Source organism: Globicephala melas, chromosome 16 (genome assembly GCF_963455315.2).
Source record: "Globicephala melas chromosome 16, mGloMel1.2, whole genome shotgun sequence".
In the NCBI taxonomy this organism is placed as follows: Eukaryota; Metazoa; Chordata; class Mammalia; order Artiodactyla; family Delphinidae; genus Globicephala; species Globicephala melas.
In genome coordinates this window covers 59,459,390-59,479,176 of record NC_083329.1, presented here as the reverse complement: position 1 = coordinate 59,479,176, position 19,787 = coordinate 59,459,390, and the positions used below count along the sequence as shown (strand labels likewise).

The following is a 19,787-nucleotide window of genomic DNA, read 5'->3' as shown; positions in this document are numbered from 1 at the left end:
ATATTTCATTGACCAAGGGATAATTTTCTTAATATTTAAAGAACTTCTACAAAATAATATTCAAAGACCAAGATCCAAATTTTAAAAATGGCAAAAGATGTAAATACTCAGTGCATAGAAAAGCAAATACAAGTAACTCAGATTAAAACATGTATAGATTATCACTCTTAGTACAAAAAATGCAAATTACAATTATGGTGAAATACTGGTTTATCTTGAAATAAACCAAAATGTTCATCACTATCATCTTAGGATGATAGGAGTTTGAGAGACTTTTCTTTTATCTGTATTTTTAAATTTTTCTACAAAGAATACATACTATTTAAATAATTAAAAAGCTATTATTTATTATATACATACACATGTGCATATAACATTTGTTGTTGTGTACTGACAATGCATGTGTCTTTACGTATTTTCTAGGTGCACCAGAGGCTCTCTTCTTGGCCTAGCGGAGTTGTTTATTGCAGTACTGTTGTGCCCTCTGATGGTGAGTTTTGGCAAATCCATTTTTATGTCCAATGCTTTTTTTTCTTTAACTGTTTCCCATTCTCAAACTGACATATAGATTTATAAACCATACTCTTTCACTTGAGATGGGCTTGGAGTCAGAGGGAGAAGGTGTTGGGGGGGACTAAAGAAGAGAAATAAAATTTGAATGAGGATATAGTAAATTTAGAAGAGAAATCAGGAAGAAAAATTAATAGACTTAAGTTTTCATAGATCATGGAATAATACTGTCTACTCTTTCCATTTATGTTTTAAAACTGGGAACATAGTTAATGTGAAGATCGCAGAAGGACCACCTTTGGAATTTCCTAACCATTGAGTCTTCATACTATGGATAATGATCAAACACTCCAGCTCCTTCAGGGTATCAGAGCCTAGACAGAAGCAATTCAAAGTCTGAAACCTCCTGTCCTTTCTTGTCTTTTTCTTCCCTTACGCTCAGGGCTGTAATACTCTTCTCTGTTGTGAGAAAAAATTGAAAAAAGATGCTTGGGGACCACAGTCCTTTGGAAAAGTCCATGATGATGCAAATTGGCAAGAGGATCTAAGCTTTGATTTTATTTACAGTAGTGGAGGAGATAAGTTTACAACTCTTCTTGTCATTTCTTTTACCTAGCATTACACATTTACAGTTTAGACTGTTTGCTTAGGGTTGACTGTTAAATATGTTTTCTCTTTGTAAAGTTTAGTGTGATAGAACTCTAACTTCAACCTTATAAACATTAATTCATAGGCATAGCAACCATTGAAGGAGCATCCTGCAAATTTACAAGGACACCTGAAGTTGAAGAAACCTCAGATGAACCATTTGAAACTCCTAGAATCCCCTGTATTTAATCAGTGTAGCTATTTGCAGTGTTATCAGAACCTGTCCCAAAGCTGTTTAGTTATTGGAATACGCAGACAGTGTGCTCATATTCCCTGAACTTGGAAGAAGTATCCATTTTTGATTACTCATTTGTAGTATGGAAAGGTTAAAAGGAAAAATAGGCCAGAATCAAAACAATGAAAAATGGTAGCTGGCTTTCTTTTTCCTATCTCTTAGAGACATAGAGAGTTGATAAAGTGATATTAGTATATAAATTAAAAAGCAGTAGGTGGGTATCACTCTTGCCCTTAGAACTGTCTTGGCCCATTAAACAGCCAAATGGGGGCTGTCCACATCTATACCAGCACCACTTCAAGGTCTTATTACTGTCCTCCATTACCACTGCAGGATTACATCATTGGATAGTTTCAATAAAGAGAGAATTTCTCCAGTATAAAAATATTGTTCATAGTGCTAAATCCTCTCAGCTTTTGCTGAACTAGCAGCAATTCATTTAAAAATTTCTTATTTTTATAATGTTGTCAAAAACTGTTAAATATTCAGTGTCAGTATTTATATATATTCATTAAGTTATATATATTCAGTGGCAACTAAGTCACACTACAACAGGACACTTGTGCCAGTAGTTGTTATTACATTCAGTGGCAAATAATTTGAACTAATGAATTCATACTGAAATTTTTATTATGAATTTTACCATGTAATACAGTTACTATTATCCTAATAACAATCTGTATAGAAGCCTTTCAGTAATGTAACAATGTACAGTTGTACTGGGGTATCTGGCTGAATGTTATCCCAGGACAAAAATGCTAGTATGTTGCCTCTATGTTGTGTGAGGGGTTGAAGACAATATTTTTACAGAGGTAAAAGGATACATACTTAAAAAAGAAAAAAAAGAAAGAGATGCTCCCAAAATTCCTACCAATACTATTGCCCTTCTTAAGAAAATCAACTCGTGTTCATTATCAAGAAACAGAAGCAGAAAATGATTTGATTTAATGCAACTCAGTGTCCTTACTACTCCCAAATTATATACCTTTCTTATGTTGTACTTCTAAATTAATCTTACCTTAGGCTGGTATAGCATATATGAAAACTCTGCTTAATACACAGCTACTTCAACAGAATTTAGCCACCAGTAGTAAACATCTCTACCATCATTCATTGCTTCTTGTTATGACTACTGGGTCATATTCTATAGCAAGTGAGAGCTTGACCCTTTTTTTTTTTAAATACAAAATCTAAAATACCACATTATATAATTGTGATATTTACATACCTAGTATATAATATATATACCTAATATATACTGCCTCTCAATACTTGCTTGTTAGTTTTGTTGTTTGACAAAATCTTCTAGAGGGCTTCCCTGGTGGCGCAGTGGTTGAGAGTCCGCCTGCCGATGCAGGGGACATGGGTTCATGCCCCGGTCCGGGAGGATCCCACATGCCGCGGAGCGGCTGGGCCCGTGAGCCATGGCCGCTGAGCCTGCGCGTCCGGAGCCTGTGCTCCGCAACGGGAGAGGCCACAACGGTGAGAGGCCCGCGTACCGCAAAAAAAAAAAAAAAAATCTTCTAGATATGACTGATATCCGATATGTAAAATATATAGGTTATCTTAAAAGTTTAACCTCCCTACCAAAGCAATCTAAAAGGTTCTTAATTTTTCTTGTGTCATAAATATTTTTGAGGATCTGGTGAAAGCTCTAGATTCTCTCTCGAAATAAAATATTTTTATATACACATAGGAAATGCTATATATAATTTCTTAACGATACAGGCTCTCAAACCAGCTCATGGAATCCCTAGTCTCATGAACCTCAACTCAAGAACTGCTTTGGCTACACTGCACACAGGTGCACATGCACATCCCTGTACCCAAGCCCGTGTTCCCTTTCATGAGAGGCATTAGGCTTAGAGGTTAAGTGTCAAGCTTTGGAATCAAGGTTTGCATCCCAATTCCACAACTTAACCACCTTTTAACCTTAGGCAAAGTAATGAACTTCTTAAAACCTCCTTCCTCATGTGTGAAACGGAGATAGTAATAATTACCACCTCCAAGAGAAAAAATTACTTTGCCTACAGAAATAGTACTTACCCATCAGAAGCTCTTATTCTTTTCTTTTTTTATATATATATATATTTATTTATTTATTTAATTTATTTATTTGGTTGCACCGGGTCTTAGTTGCAGTAGGCGGGCTTCTTAGTTGCAGCTTGCTGGCTCCTTTAGTTGCAGCACATGTGCTTCTTAGTTGCAGCACGTGGGCTCCTTAGTTGAGGCCGGTGGGCTCCTTAGTTGCAGCTCACCGGCTCTTTTAGTTGTGGCATGTGTGCTCCTTAGTTGCGGCTCGTGGGCTCCTTAGTTGTGGCATGCAAACTCTTAGTTGCAATATGCATGTGGGATCTAGTTCCCTGACCAGGGATCAAACCCAGGCCCCCTGCATTGGGAGCTCGGAGTCTTAACCACAGCTCTACCAGGGAAGTTCCCAGAAACTCTTATTCTATAAAAAGTGCTGTGGTAGTGTTAAAGACCCCTAATCAAAAAAATGTGGTTTGGGGCTTCTTGTTTTAATTTTTCTGTGCCCCATATCCTCAATTGTAAAATGACTAACTGAAATTTTTATGATTGTATGGCTTGTAGCTTATTTAAGGTCTTTCAAATCTTTCAGGAGTTCCCCTTCATGGTAATGAAAATTAAGGATTAATGATGAAAGTAATTCTGTTATAGACAGGTTGACTGTATTATTTCTCACTCGACCCAGGACACTTTTGAGAGTAAAAAGAGGACACCCAGAGTTGTCCTGACAATTTTAAATATGGTAAACCAGGACACGTCTTCACTGTAGGTAAGCTAGAGTAAGAGCAAGAAAAATAGTCTCTCTGGTTGCCTTCATTTCTCTATCCAGAAATGTAATGTTACTCAATTAGCCTTGTATTGGGAATTGCGGTAGAAAGCTGTGTCTTTTGTGTAGTTAATAAAAAATGTAAGATTTCCTTACAAAAATTGTTTGAGGACAAATAATTTTAGCATTGAACAGTTATTGAAATTCCTGTTTAATAATAAACAATCATCTGTTTAACTAACTCAAATATAGATAATATATATAAATTCTTAACCTAAGTAAAGTCTGTGGATGGTTTGGGGAACTGGATATATGCCCCAGTTTTTCCTTTGGTTTTTGTCCCATTCCTTTTTTAAAAAACTTTATTGATGTATATTTTATATATCATAAAATTCACCTATCATCATGTAAGCATAATAACAATCCAACTTTAGACTATTTCCTTCACCCCTAAAAGTTCTCTTGTTCCTGTTTTGCAGCCAATCCCTGCTCCTACCCTAAACCTGAGGCAAACACTAGTCTGCTTTTTCTCTCTGTAGTTAAACCTTTTCTAAAAATGTCATATAAATGACTCATTCAATATGTAGTCTTTTGCATCTAGCTTCTTTTACATATCCTGTATGGATATATGTTTTCATATCTCTTGGGTAGATGCTTAGGAGTAGAATGACTGAGTCATACGGTAAGTATGTGCGTAATATTTTTTAACTGAAGTACAGTTGATTTATAATATTTCAGGTGTACAACAAAGTGATTCAGTTTACACACATATATATATTCTTTTTCAGATTTTTTTCCCATTATATATTATTACAAGATATTTAATATAGTTCCCTGTGCTATACAGTAGGTCCTTGTTTTTTAACTATTTTATATACAATAGTGTGTATCTCTTAATACCAAATTCCCAATTTATCCTTACCCCCCTTTTCCTTTGGGTAACCATAAGTTTGTTCTCTATGTCTGTGAGTCTATTTCTGTTTTGTAAATAAGTTCATTTGTATTTTTTTTTAGATTGCACATATGAATGATATCATATAATATTTGTCTCTCTGTCTGACTTACTTCACTTAGTATGATAATCTCTAGGTCCATCCATATTGCTGCAAATGGCATTATTTCCATTGTATATATATACCACTTCTTTATCCATTCATCTGTCGATGAACATTTAGATTGGTTCCATGTCTTGGCTATTGTAAATAGTGCTGCTGTGAACATTGGGATGCATGTATCTTTTCAAATTAGAGTTTTTGTCTTTTCCATATATATGCCCAGGAGTGGGATTGCTGGATCATATGGTAACTCTATCTTTAGTTTTTTAAGGAACCTGCATACTTTTCTCGTAGTGACTACATCAATTTACATTTCCACCAACAGTGTAGGAGGGTTCCCTTTTCTCCACACCCTTTCCAGCATTTATTATTTGTAGACTTTTTGTTGATGGCCATTCTGACTGGTGTTAGGTGGTACCTCATTGTAGTTTTGATTTGCATTTCTCTAATAATTAGTGATGTTGAACATCTTTCCATGTGCCTCTTGGCCATCTGTATGTCTCCTTTGGAGAAATGTCTATTTAGGTCTTCTGCCCATTTTTTTTATTGGGTTGGGTTTTTTTTAGTATTGAGCTGTACAAACTGTATATTTTGGAAAGTAAGCCCTTGTCAGTCAATTCATTTGCAAATATTTTCTCCCATTCTGTATGTTATCTTTTCATTTTGTTTATGGTTTCCTTTGCTGTGCAAAACCTTTTAAGTTTAATTAGGTCCCATTTGTTTATTTTTGCTTTTGTTTCTATTACTCTAGGAGACAGAGCCAAAAATTATTGCTGTGATTTATGTCAAAGAGTGTTCTGCTTATGTTTACCTCTAGGAGTTTTATAGTATCCAGTCTCCCATTTAGGTTTTTAATCCATTTTTAGTTTATTTTTGTATATGGTGTTGGAGAATCTTCTGATTTCATTCTTTTACATGTAGCTGCCCAGTTTTCCCAGCATCACTTATTGAAGAGACTTTCTTTTCTCCATTGTATTCTTGCCTCCTTTTTTTTTTTTTTTTTTTTTTTTTTTGCGGTACATGGGCCTCTCACTGTTGTGGCCTCTCCCATTGTGGAGCACAGGCTCCGGACGCACAGGCTCAGCGGCCATGGCTCATGGGCCCAGCCACTCCACGGCATGTGGGATCTTCCTGGACTGGGGCACGAACCCGTGTCCCCTGCATCGGCAGGCAGACTCTCAACCACTGCGCCACCAGAGAAGCCCTTGCCTCCTTTGTCATAGATTATATTGACCGTAAGTGCGTGGGTTTATTTCTGGGCCTTCTGTCCTGTTCCATTGATCTATGTGTCTGTTTTTGTGCCAGTACCATACTGTTTTGATGACTGTAGCTTCGTAGTATGGTCTGAAGTCAGGGAGCATGACTCCTCCAGCTCCGTTCTTCTTTCTCAAGATTGTTTTGGCTATTCAGGGTCTTTTGTGTTTCCATACAAACTTAAAAAAATTTTTGTTCCAGTTCTGTGAAAAATGCCATTGGTAATTTGACAGGGATTGCATTAAATCTGTACACAGCCTTGAGTAGTGTGGTCATTTTAACAATATTGATTCTTCCAATCCAAGAACACAGTATATCTTTCCAACTGTTTGTGTGGTCTTCAGTTTCTTTCATGATGTGCTTAACTTTTTAAGAAACTGCAGAATTGTTTTCCAAAGTGGCTGTCCCACTTTGCATTCCTACCAGCAGTGTTTAAGTGTTCCAGTTTCCCCGTATCCTCCCCAACACTTGGTATGGTCAGTCTTCTTGATTATAGACATGGTAGTGGATTTGTAGTATTATTTCATTGTGGTTTTAATTTGCATTTCACTGATGACCAAGATGTTGGGCATCTGTTAATGTACTCATTAACCATTCAAATATTTTCTTTGATGAAGTGCCCAAACTTTTTGCCCATTTAAAAAAATGAACTGTCTTTTTAGTATTGATTTGTAAGGGTTCTTTTTATTCTAGAATTTTTCCTGTTACTTTTAAAATAATTTTGTGGGAAAGGGTGGACTTTTTAAATCATGTTTTATTATTAATGGCTGCTCATATACAGTTGGAGATTCTATATTTATTGTCATCACTATATTGAGGACATAAACATACCCCACCACTGTCTTTCATTCCAACTTTTAAAAACTTGACAACAAAAAAGAAATGAAAGTAATGAAATCATGAAAAATATAGAAGAGAAAGCCACAGTGTTTTAATGTGGGCAGAGTTCTCATCAACCCAAATGTGAAGTTGGGAAAGCTGAAACACCATTTTATTTTTCCATTTTAAAAATATATCCTACAGTTTGAATTTTTTTTTGTAAGTAGAAGTTTCATATTTTGAAAATACCAAAATATGGTTGAACATGTTCCATCACAAAAGTCTTTTTTTGAAGGCTTGTATAAAATTGGCTTTCACATTGCTAAGAAAAACAGCCACATGAACATGGAAAGACGTTTAAGCTTTATGTGCTGACAGTATTTAAACTGGCTTAGTGTGGAGCAGAAGTAAATTTATGTCAAATTTCAGATGATATTATCCATTCTAGGATTGCTGTCATTTGTTTCAATATTTTGAAGTAAGTTTTGAGGGAATTTGGAAACTATCCAGTTTTGTCCAGAGTGCATGTGACTTCATGAAACTACTGATATTGCTCTAAGGAGTTAGTTTCTAGTTTTTGTCTGTTAATACGCATGTTGATACAAAGAAAAATCCCAAATATGTGATTTCTGGTGGAAATTAGAAAAGCTGTTAACATTAATGGCTATTACCATCTTTGAAATAGTGTTAAATTTCTTTTCCAAAATAACTACCAGGAAAAAATTTTTTTTTTTACTCTAAGGAAGATCTTGGTACTCTACGAACAGATGGCACATCTTCCAAACTTAGAGCCATGCATACTTATATGGCCTCAGAGAAGAAAGGAGCTCTACCCAGTGCAATAATACATTGGTTTTTTTCGTTGGCACATACTGGCAGTGAAGACTTCGAACAGCCCTAAAAGAAGGCCTGCCTGCTACCACAGAAGTAATCACTGTTATGAGAACAAGATTTTATGAGAAAAAGAATCAAAATAGAAATTTTTCCTTTGCTAGATTAAACTTTGGACAGGAGTTTGCTTTTTAAGAGAAGAGAAAATTTATCACAAGGAAGTGTTTAGTTATGGCTTGATTTACTTGGGGATATTTGGGCCTTTATGAATGAGCATAATCTTCCAATTCAAGACCTTACAGTCATTATTATGGATTTGGTAGAAAAATCATGAACCCTTTCAACCAAGCTGTAGCTCTGAAGTAGGTAGAAATAGACAACCTTGTGAATTTTCCAGCTGCTGGATGAAGTTTCTCTAGGCTAGTCACGAATGGAGAGGTTTGTCAGTTTCTCTACAAGAATTAGAAAAACCTTAGAGCTCTAAGATTACCTCCACTCAGAAACCTTAAAACTGGAACTCGTATTTCCAATCGTTTCACTATTGATATTGCATAAAAACAGTGAGTGATATGAATTCAATTCTAAGTCTTAGAAAAATCTTTGGTTCCTTGCATATGCCTAGCCAAGCATCATCTGGTGAAGTGAACTATGAGAGCTGTGATTATGTTTGTTACCACATACCTTTCCCAGAGTCTCAGAGTTTTTACAACTTCTTTTCATCAAAACAGAAAGGTACAACCTTTTTAGATATCAAAGATAATGTCCAAGTTATCATGTTCCAAAACCAGGCCATTATGTGACTTCTTTATTCAAGCCAAACAATAGCAGCCTTGTAATTGAAATGTTCTTTTATATAGAATTAAAGTTTATTTTCTGTTTTAATTTGTAAATTTTTGTTTTATTTCTTAAAAAAAAAAGAAACAACAGAAAATGGCTGTTAATTTTGATTTAAAATGAGGTAAAATGCTTCAGTTTTTGTAAACATTTATTTTTAAAATACTTCAATGCAGTAGTCTGCTCATAACAAAATACTGTAGACTGGGTGGCTTAAACAACAAAATTTTATTTTCTCACAGTTTTCGAGACTAGAAGTCCAAGATCAGGGTGCCAGCATGGTTAGGCTCTGGTAAGAACTATTCCTAGCTTGCAGATGACCACCTTCTCACTGTGTCCCCACATGGTGGGGGCTGGGGAAAGCTCTTACTCCTCCTGTAAAGCCATTGTCCTATCAGATTAGAGCCCCACCCTTATCTTCTCCTTTAACCTTAATTACCTCTTAAAGACACTATCTCCAGATAGTCACATGGGGGAATTCGAGCTTCAAAATACAAATTTTGGGAGATCAAAATTCAGTCCATAGCAGGTAATATGAAGGAAATCATTTTCCAATGCAACAAAATGATTGTATCTAAAATTTTTATGTATAAATCGTTTTGAATTTTTTCAGGAAGTAGGTCTAAGAAGGGAATCCATACCTTCTTCAGGTTCTCAAGGAGGTCTATTATCCAAAAATACCTAGGCACATGGAATTTGTTTGTATAACTTAAGCTTTTCTTCCCCTTGTTGCCCTCAGTGAAACAAGTCATTTTTGTTCTCTTGGGGTTTAAAGGCATGATTGGAAATTTTCTCACGGAAACTTATATGATTTTAGGCTTTGGGTTTTAAGACTGTAGATTTTAGAAAAAGCAAGAAAAACTATTAAGGCAAGCGTTTTTCCATTTTCTCATTGAATCTCCTAAGCAGCCTTCTGAGGTATTAGACTCTCTGCATTATAGGTAAGGAAACGGAGGTAAAGTTATATTCAGTAATGGGCTCATGTATTCAAGGTGTCTCCTGTGGTAGAACTTCAGTACTACTAAATCTGAGATTCCAAAATCCATCATTCTTCTACTGTACTTCACTCTCTGTACTTTAGGATTATATTCAACTTTTTACCACCCAGAAATTAAAGTGGACCAAGGGTCAAGGTTTAATGAAGTTACTTTCAAAGCAGCACCATAAAAAGCATTATTCTTTTTTGTTTGTTTAAATATTATTTATTTTGGCTGCATTGCGTCTTCATTGCCAAGTGCAGATTTTCTTTAGTTGTAGTGAGTGGGGGGCTATTCTTCATTGCGGTGCATGGGCTTCTCATTGTGGTGGCTTCTCTTGCTGCGGAGCACGGGTTCTAGCCATGCGAGCTTCAGTAGTTGTGGCACTCAGGCTCAGTAGTTGTGGCTCGTGGGCTCTAGAGTGCAGTCTCAGTAGTTGTGACACATGGGCTTAGTTGCTCTGCAGCATGTGGGATCTTCCCAGACCAAGGCTCGAACCCATGTCCCCTGTATTGGCAGGCGGATTCTTACCCACTGCACCACCAGGGAAGTCCCAAAAGCATTATTCGTAGAAAGAAAAATATGTTAGAGCACTATATTAGGACAGGATTTTATTTTTACAAAAGCAAAATAAAATAGTTAATTCTCAGTAGAATGAGTAGATGAACGGAAGGAAGGAAGAGGATGACCTTTTACTTAGCACAAATGCTTTTGACATTTATGAGAGATTAATTATCTTCATAAACAGATTTTAAAAGAACCAGATTTAATGAAAGGTACATAGGTTGTACTACTATTTAACATAAAACCAATAACACCATGCATTTTAAAAAGATTTATAACTTTAAGTCTTTTCACAACTTTTATCATTTAAGCCTCGTAATAACTTCACACAAATGTTTTTACATAGTTCTACAGAGAGAGGTTCAGTTGTACAAATACTAATTCACCTTAGGTTCACAATGAAATATATAGCTGATTTCACTAAGTTCATTTATACTACCAGTTGGAAGGACCCAAATGGCTGGATTTATCAAACTACTAAAGTTATGATTCTATAATTGGGCTTTCTTATACTGATGTAAAAAGATATTTTTTACATAAATATTTACCTGCTTTTCAAAATGAGTGTTCTTCAAATGATAGTATGTGACAGATTTAGCATTTTTAATATACTATGAATAATTTAAAGAAATTTTAAATCATCTATTTTACATATCTAAGTAAATTTGAGGATGTTTTTGCCTTAATGTATAAGGAAGGGCCTTACTATCACCTAAATAATATTTAATTTATTCTATTAAAATGATAATCTTATGTTTTGTCTAATATATCATAATTTAATGAAAAAGGATATGGACTTTTGGAATTATATTTATGAACAGAGAAGTGAATATTAAAAATAAATTATTTAAAAGTATCTATGAGTGAAAACTAATTAAAAAATCTGTAAAGCATTTATTGAGAAGAATAAACTTTATTGAAGGACCTAAAAAAAGATAGAAATAAATGCAGAGTTATAATATGTTAATGAATATGAGGACAACATTGTAACAATTGTCAGTTTCCCTCACATAAATTTATAAACTCACTACAGTGCTAATATGAACCTCAATAGGAGCTGATGAACTTATTCAAAAATTCATATGAAAGACTAAAACTATACAAATACTTAACATAAATTTGGAGTAGAAAGGGGGGGAAAGATTTACCTAAACCACATATTAAGATGTACTTTTAAAACCATAATAATCAAAACAGTGGAGTATCGGTACAGGAAAGATTGTAGGATCAGATTAGAGAAACCTTGCATATATGGAAATGTGACATGTGATAGAATTAGCTTTGAAAATCAGGAGAAGGGGCAGAGTCAATGGTGGTGTTACAATTGATTTGTTATTTCACAAAAGTATATTTCAGATGGCATAAGGAGTAAAATGTGAAACAGGTCTAAAAGAAAAAAAAGTTAGCCTAATTTATATCAGAAACTAAAACATGCCTCCAAAAAGCTATTAGAACTAATAAATGAATTCAGTTAAATTTCAGGGTACAAAATTAATATATAGAAATCTCTTGCAGGAATTCTCTGGTGGTCCAGTGGTTAGGACTCTGCACTTCCACTGCGGGGGCACGGGTTTGATCCCTGGTTGGGGAACTAAGATCCTGGAAGGCGCATGGTGCGGCCAAAAAAAAAAAAAAAAACTTATGTTTCGATAAACTAACAATGAACTATCAGGAAGAGAAATTAAGAAAACAATCTCATTTACAATTGTATCAAAAACAATAAAATACCTAGGAATAAATCTAACCAAGGAGGTAAATACTTGTACTTAGACAACTGTAAGACATTGATGAAAGAAATCCAAGATGACACGAACAAATGGAAAGATATACCATGCTCATGTATTGGAAGAATTAATCTTGTTAAAATGATCATACTCCCCAAGGCAATCTATAAATTCACAATCCCTATCAAAATACCAACGGCATTTTTCACAGAACTGGAACAAATAACCCCAAACTTTGTATGGAAACACAAAAGACCCCGAATAGCCAAAAGAATCTTGAGAAAGAAGAACAAAGCTGGAGGTATTGTATTCCCTGGTTTCAGACTATACTACAAAGCTACCATATCAAAATAGTGTGGTACTGGCACAAAAACAGACACATTGATCAATGGACCAGAATAGAGATTGCAGAAATAAACCCACACTTACATGGTCAATTAATCTAAAACAAAGGAGGCAAGAATATACAATGGGGAAAAGACAGCCTCTTCAATAAATGATGTTGGAAAAACTGGACAGCCAAATGCCAGAGAATCAAAATGGACTACTTTCTCACACCATATACAAAAATAAACTCAAAATGGGTTAAAGACTTAAATATAAGACCTGAAACCATAAAACTCCTAGGAGAAAACATAGGCAGTACACTCTTTGACATAGGTCTTAGCAATATTTTTTGGATACATCTCAGGGAAGGTAAACAAAAGCAAAAATAAACAGATGGGGCCACATCAAACTAAAAAGCTTTTGCACAGCAAAGGAAACTATCAACAAAATGAAAAGGCACCCTATTGAATAGGAGAAGATATTTGCAAATGATATATCTGATAAGAGGTTAACGTCCAAATTATATAAAGAACTCATACAACTCAACATCAAAGAAACAAACAACCTGATTGAAAAATGGGCAAAGGACCTGAAGAGACATTTTTCCAAAGAAGACAAACAGATGGCCAACAGACACATGAAAATGTGCTCAATATCACTAATCATCAGGAAAATTTAAATCAAAACTACAATGAGATATCATTCACACCTGTCAGAATGGCTATTATCAAAAAGACTAGAAATAACAAGTTTTGGGGAGGATGTGAAGAAAAGGGAAACCTCATGCACTGTTGGTGGGAATGTATTGATAAACTGGTGTAGCCACTATGGAAAACAGTATGGAGGTTCCTCAAAAAATTAAAAATAGAACTACTATATGATTAAGCAATTCTACTTCCAGGTATTTTTCCCTGTGTTCATTGTAGCATTATTTACAATATCCAAGATATTGACACAACCTATGTGTCCATAGGTAGATGAATGGATAAACAAGAGGTGGTATATATGTACAAGAGCATATTACTCAGCTGTATAAAAGGAGGACGTCTTGCCATGTGGGACAACATGGGTGGATCTTAGGAACTTCATCTAACCTTGCTGGACTTTATTGTTCTTAGCTGTAGAAGAAGGGCTTAGTCTGTATGATTTCTCTGACCCTTCCAACACTAAAATTCTATTATTGTATTTCACATTCTTGATGCAGAATAGAACAGAAAAGGGAAAGAAAAGAAACAGATGATGGCAAGATCATAAACCACTGGAATCATCCATCATATAATATAAAGTTCAGTTCAAAGTATCTCTGCAGAAAACACCCTAAATGTGCTTCCTTATTGTACCAGTTCCCGTTCATAATAAGTCCTTAAGAGATATACAGTCATGTTGAAACCAAGCAGGACCCTGTGGGGCTCCTGGGTACAAGTCCTTTCTGTGTCCCTGTTTCTTGTTTGTAGAAAATGGGCTTCATTCAGCCTCAGCCTTCCCTGAGTTCCAAAGGGCTGATTCAAACAGTTGCTAATCAGGGAGGGGAGGGAATGCAGAAACAAGGGAGGAACAGTTAAGAAGCAATAGTGCAGCCTTGGGGCAGGGTCCTGGTTCCTCCTCAAGGAATATATATGATAGTATCTTTGAGTTCTTCTGCAGGAACTAAGGCCCCGACCCAGGTGGAAGATGGTAACTTCAGGCTGGGCACATGATTCCTGGGGCACTGCCCTGTTACCTCAACACCAACCAATCAGAAGAAAGTCACAAACCCTGCAGCCCTCACACCAAACTTTGCCTATAAAAACTTCTCCCCCAAAATCATTGGGGAGTTTGGGATTTTTGAGCACAAGCCACCCATTCTCCTTGACTGGCCCTGCAATAAACCTTTCTCTGCTTCATACTCTGACGTTTTGGTTTGTTTGGCCTCACTGTGCATCAGGCACATGAATTTGTGTTCAGTAACAGTGTTCATAAAATGATATATTTTAGAGGAGATTTTACTAATTATTTTGAGCACCAACTAATTTTCCTACTCTGAGTTTTTAACAGTTGGCTAAATAACAAGCATTTGTATTATATGACTTTTTCTACACCTAATGCTCCAAAGCTTTTTTTTTTTTTTTTTAAATATATTACTTCTTCAACCCCATGTGTCTGTTGTCCTTGCACTTCTCTTCTTACTCAGGAAAATTCCTTGTCTTTACTTTTTATTCCTAAATCAGTTGTCATATTCTGTCTCTCAGTATTTGTATGGGATGCCCCATAATTTCTAGGTTTCTTTGAACCACACTGCTATAGAACATACTTAGATTATTTCTTACTTATTGAAATGGAAATCAAAGCAAAAGATTTTTTTTAACCAACCAAAAAGTTACTTGATGCAATTTACACTTAAAAAGAGTATTTATCTCTAGAGAATAGTAGCTGACAGCTGTCATTAGCTTGTAAATTCCCATTGTGACTTCACTACAACCAACAGCAATTTTTTATATTGTTAAACTTGAGGAACTATGGTAATTGTTATTCTTTGGTTGCAAAACAAGAAATCTAACATTTGCATTACAATCTAGTGTGTGGGAAAGAAGGAGACCTGGGGATTTATTTCAAAAGCAGTATTGTAATAAAGGTTTGTCAGTTCTGAAATGTGCTATCCATGCAGAGTTTCTCAAAGCTTTCATATTTAATTCCTTTTAAAGGCTTCATAATCTTTAAAGGAAAAAGTTAAACTGAGTGATAAAGACCTTAATTTTATCTGTTGACTTTGTCTCAGTTATTTAAAAACAGTAACCCCTAAGCACTTTCCTGTGAAATTGATGTATTAGTGAAATCTTCCATACTTTATGTGTTTAAGATTCACAGATTCCTATCTTTTATTTAAATCCAACTCTGTCTACTTCTTGAAATCTGTGTGTGAATATTTTTGCATATATCAATAGAAAGAAGACTGGATTGGAGGGAAGAAAGCACCAGGTAGACAAGTTAATCACCTAATTTTATGACCCCATCATCATTACTGCTTATAGAACTAATAGGGATATTTATGTTGCTGGCTCTGACCTTACGGAAACAATGGATTGCTAAGGATTCTTTTAAAAATGAGAAAGAAAATGAAAAAAATTTCAAGTTACTTTAGATATTGAAAACTTTAGGTGGTACATGCTATGTATTAAGTTTATATTACTATTTTTGGCCTCTTTTTCCTTAGGAAACTCAGACTCTCCTTTTGGAAGGAATAAACAGAGATTTCTGACTTTGCTTCTTTTTAGTTTTTATGTAAAAATTCAAATCATGTATCCACAAAGGATTAACTGCTGTGGGAATTGCTGTCCTGCTGTCAACAGCTAGAACACCAGACAGAATACATGAAAATACTGTTTCTAAACATTGGACAGTAGGCAAGACAGGACTTTGATGTCTGAGAAAAGAGAAACAAATGAAATTAACCTTACATTGCTTCAGCTTGTAGCGTGAGGGTTTGGTTAAATTCTAAACCACAAGGCCAGGCTATAACAACTTCCAAGGAAATAGCAACTACCAGAAGCTGTAAAATGAATAACTCTTAGTGCTCACTCAGGGCCAGAAATCATTTGACTTCCCAGCAGCTAGAGAGGAGAGACATCACTGAATACATGAACATTCAGCAGAGACTCCCAGAAGAACCATAACTTGGAAGTGGGGCCAAATTGGCCCTAGAATAAAGGATTCTCTAGATCTGTCTTAAAAGACCTGAGAGGATCAAGCTAATATGCAAGCAACTTAACTATACAACAAGATCCGGTATTCAGCAATGTAAAAGTCACAATGTCTAATCTCCCATCAAAAATTACTAGGCATGTGAAGAAGCTGCAGGGTGGGGGGTGGGGGTGCCAGAATCAGTCAATAGAACCAGATCTACAAATGACAGAAATGATGGAATTAACAGAGGATTTTAAAATAGTTATAAATGTGACCCTTATATTCAGAGAGAGAGAAGAAAACATAAGCATAATATGAAGAAAAATAGAAAATAGAACAATAAACAAAGGGAACTTCTAGAGGTGAAAAATATATCTGAAATGAAAACCAATATAAATGGAATTAATAGCAGATTAAACACTACAGAGGAAAAGATCAGTGACATTGACATACATAGCAATTAAAACTATCCAAAATGAATCTGAGAGGGAAAAACTAAAATAATATGAACAGAGTTTTAGTGCCCTGTGTGACAGTACCACATGGTCTAATATAAGTGTAATTGGAATTCCATAAGGAGAGGGGTGGGAGACATAAAAACTATTTGAATAATGGCCAAAATTTTTCCAAATTTGATGAGAACGATGAGCCCCCAGAGCTGAGAAATTTAACAATTCCCAAACAGAATAATCATAAAGAAAACCATAGAAAGGAACATTATAATCAGATTGCTGAAAACCAATGATAAAGAGAAAATATTAAAAGCAGTGAGAGGGAAAAAGACATATCACATACAAAGGAACAAAGATAAGAATGTACATAAATTTATCATATACTGTGCAAACCAGAAGGGAATTTCTTTAGAGCACTAAAAGGAAAAAAAAAAGCCAACCTAGAATATTTTACATAGCAAAAATGTCTTTCAAAATTGAAGATGAAATAAAGACTTTTTCTCACTTTACCAAAACTGAGAGAACTTATTGTCAACATATCTGCACAACAAGAAATGTTTAAGGAAGCTCTTGAGACAAAAGGAAGATGATACCAAATGGAAATGTGGATCTATACCAGAAACAATGAGGAACACCAGAGGGTAAATATGTGTATAAATATAAAAGACATTTTTCTCATTTTAAAATTTCTTTAAAGTATAATCAGTTATCAAAGTAAAAATAATGTGTGGTTTATAACATGTAGAAATAAAATATAGAACAATACAGGGGGAATAGAAGTATATTGTTGTAAGGGTCTCTACACTATACCTAAAGTGGTATGCTATTACTTGAAGGTTAACTGTGATAAGTTAAAGATGTATATTGTAAACCCTTGAGTAGGGTTCAGCAAACCCAGTAGGCCAAGTCCAGTGCACTCCTTATTTTTGTAAATAAAGTTTGTTGAAACAGCCATGCATATTCGTTTACATACTGCCTAGGGCTGCTTTTGCACCACAGTGCAGAGTCTAAAGTTGCAGCAGAGATCTTATGGCCTACAAAGCCTAAAGTATTTAATGTCTGTCTAACCCTGAACAGAAAAAATTTGGCAATACCTGCTATAGAGTAACCCCAAAACATGAAAAGGTACAGTTAATAAGCCAACAGTAGAGATTAAATGTAGTAAAAAAAATACTCAGTTAATCTAAAAGAGGGCATGAATCGAAGAAAAGTGGAAGAAAGAAGAGTTGAGTCAAGAAAAGTAGCAAGGTGGCAGACATACACAACAATATTTATAATTTATTAAATGCTAATGATATACACACTTTAATTAAAAGACAGATTGGATAAAATAGGAAGACTCAACCATATGCTGCCTGCAGGAAACCCACTTGAAATATAAAGACGTGGGTAGGTTAAACGTAAAAGGATGAGAAAAGGTATACCATATGTCCACACAAAGACTTGTGAGTAAATAATCATAAAAGGTTTATTCATAGTAGTCCAAAACTGGAAACAATCCACATGTCAATCAACAGGTGAATGGTTGAACAAATTGTGGTGTATCCACAATTTTAAATGCTACTCAGCAATAAAAACAAATTAACTACTAATGCATGCAGCAACACTGGTGAATCTCAGAATCATTATGCTGAAAGAAAGAAGCCAGATACAAAAGAGTACATGCTGTATGATTCCAGTAGTGTAAAACTCTAGAAAAACTAAATATAATCTGTGGTGAAAAAATCCAATCAATAGTTGCCCAGGGGTTAACTTGAATCGGATCAAGAGAATTTGGGGGGGCTAATGGAAATGTTCTTTATCTTGATTATTATGTCAAAATTCGTCAAATGTTCATTTAAAATAAGAGTGTACATTGTTATTTATAAACTATGCTTCAATAAGGGTTACTTTTAAAATTTAAGTCACGGAACAATGTAGTGTGAGGCTTTTGTATTCATTGTAGGCATTATAATTTACTAGACCAGGCGAGGAAATAAGATGTAAATGACTACAACTATGAAAAGTTTGATGCATTTAGAATCTCCAGAACATTATTATTCTATGTATGTTTCCTCTCGGCTCTTCAATTTTGAGGGATACGAATCCTTAAAAACTTTATAGAGTGTATCTTTTGAGTCTTAAAAAAAGCTAATAAAGAAACATTATTAGGGACTTCCCTGGTGGTGCAGTGGTTAAGAATCCGCCTGCCAACACAGGGGACAAGGGTTTGAGCCCTGGTCTGGGAAGATCCCACATGCCGCAGAGCAACCAAGCCCGTGTGCCACAACTACTGAGCCTGTGCTCTAGAGCCCATGAGCCACAACTACTGAAGCCCGGGCGCCTAGAGCCTGTGCTCCGCAATAAGAGAAACCACCGCAATGAGCAGGCTGCACACCGCAACGAAGAGTAGCCCCTGCTCGCTGCAACTAGAGAAAGCCCGCATGCTGCAAAGAAGACCCAACACAGCCAAAAATTAATTAATTAATTAAATTTAAAAACATTTTTTAAAAAGAAACATCACTCATCTTAAAGCAGTATGCTAAGTGGGTTTTTTTAATTTATTTATTTATTATTTTTGGCTGGATTCCATACCAGATTTGATTCTAAACCCTGTTTTCCTTTCACAGACTAGTGATAAATTATCATCTTTATTTATTTTTTTTAATATTTATTTATTTATTTGGTTGCACCAGGTCTTAGTTGTGGCAGGTGGGCTCCTTAATTGCAGAACATGGGCTCCTTAGTGTGGCATGTGAACTTTTAGTTGCAGCATGCATGTGGGATCTAGCTCCCTGACCAGGGATTGAACCCAGGCCCCCTGCATTGAGAGCACGAAGTCTTATCCACTGTGCCATCAGGGAAATCCCTAAATTATCATCTTTAAATGCTTGGTTGCTTGTGTAAAAAATTCTGGTTCAAAATTTATTTATTAAAAGATTCATTTGAAAATTTTTTTGAAAGAGTTATTCTGGCATTTGTTTTAGGGACTAAGGTTCTATAAATCAAGACAGTTAAGGAACAAGATAAGGAAATAAGGAATTCTGTGCCGTTCTGTTGTAGAAAATCCTTTCAGTTGTGTAGCTTATTATAATGGTTCCCTTAATAACGTTTTGTTAGTAAA

General features: G+C 35.3%; 1 protein-coding gene across 4 annotated transcripts in view; it reads left to right on the top strand.

The window, feature by feature from the left end:
• MCU (mitochondrial calcium uniporter) overlaps nucleotides 1-19,787 on the top strand; it is a 208,081-nt gene that overhangs the window by 161,467 nt on the left and 26,827 nt on the right. For all 4 annotated transcript variants that reach the window (XM_030862565.2, XM_060286513.1, XM_060286512.1 and 1 more), the window contains exon 2: nucleotides 424-490. In XM_030862565.2, the coding sequence (XP_030718425.1) occupies nucleotides 424-490 (67 nt within the window). The remainder of the gene's footprint in view (nucleotides 1-423; nucleotides 491-19,787) is intronic.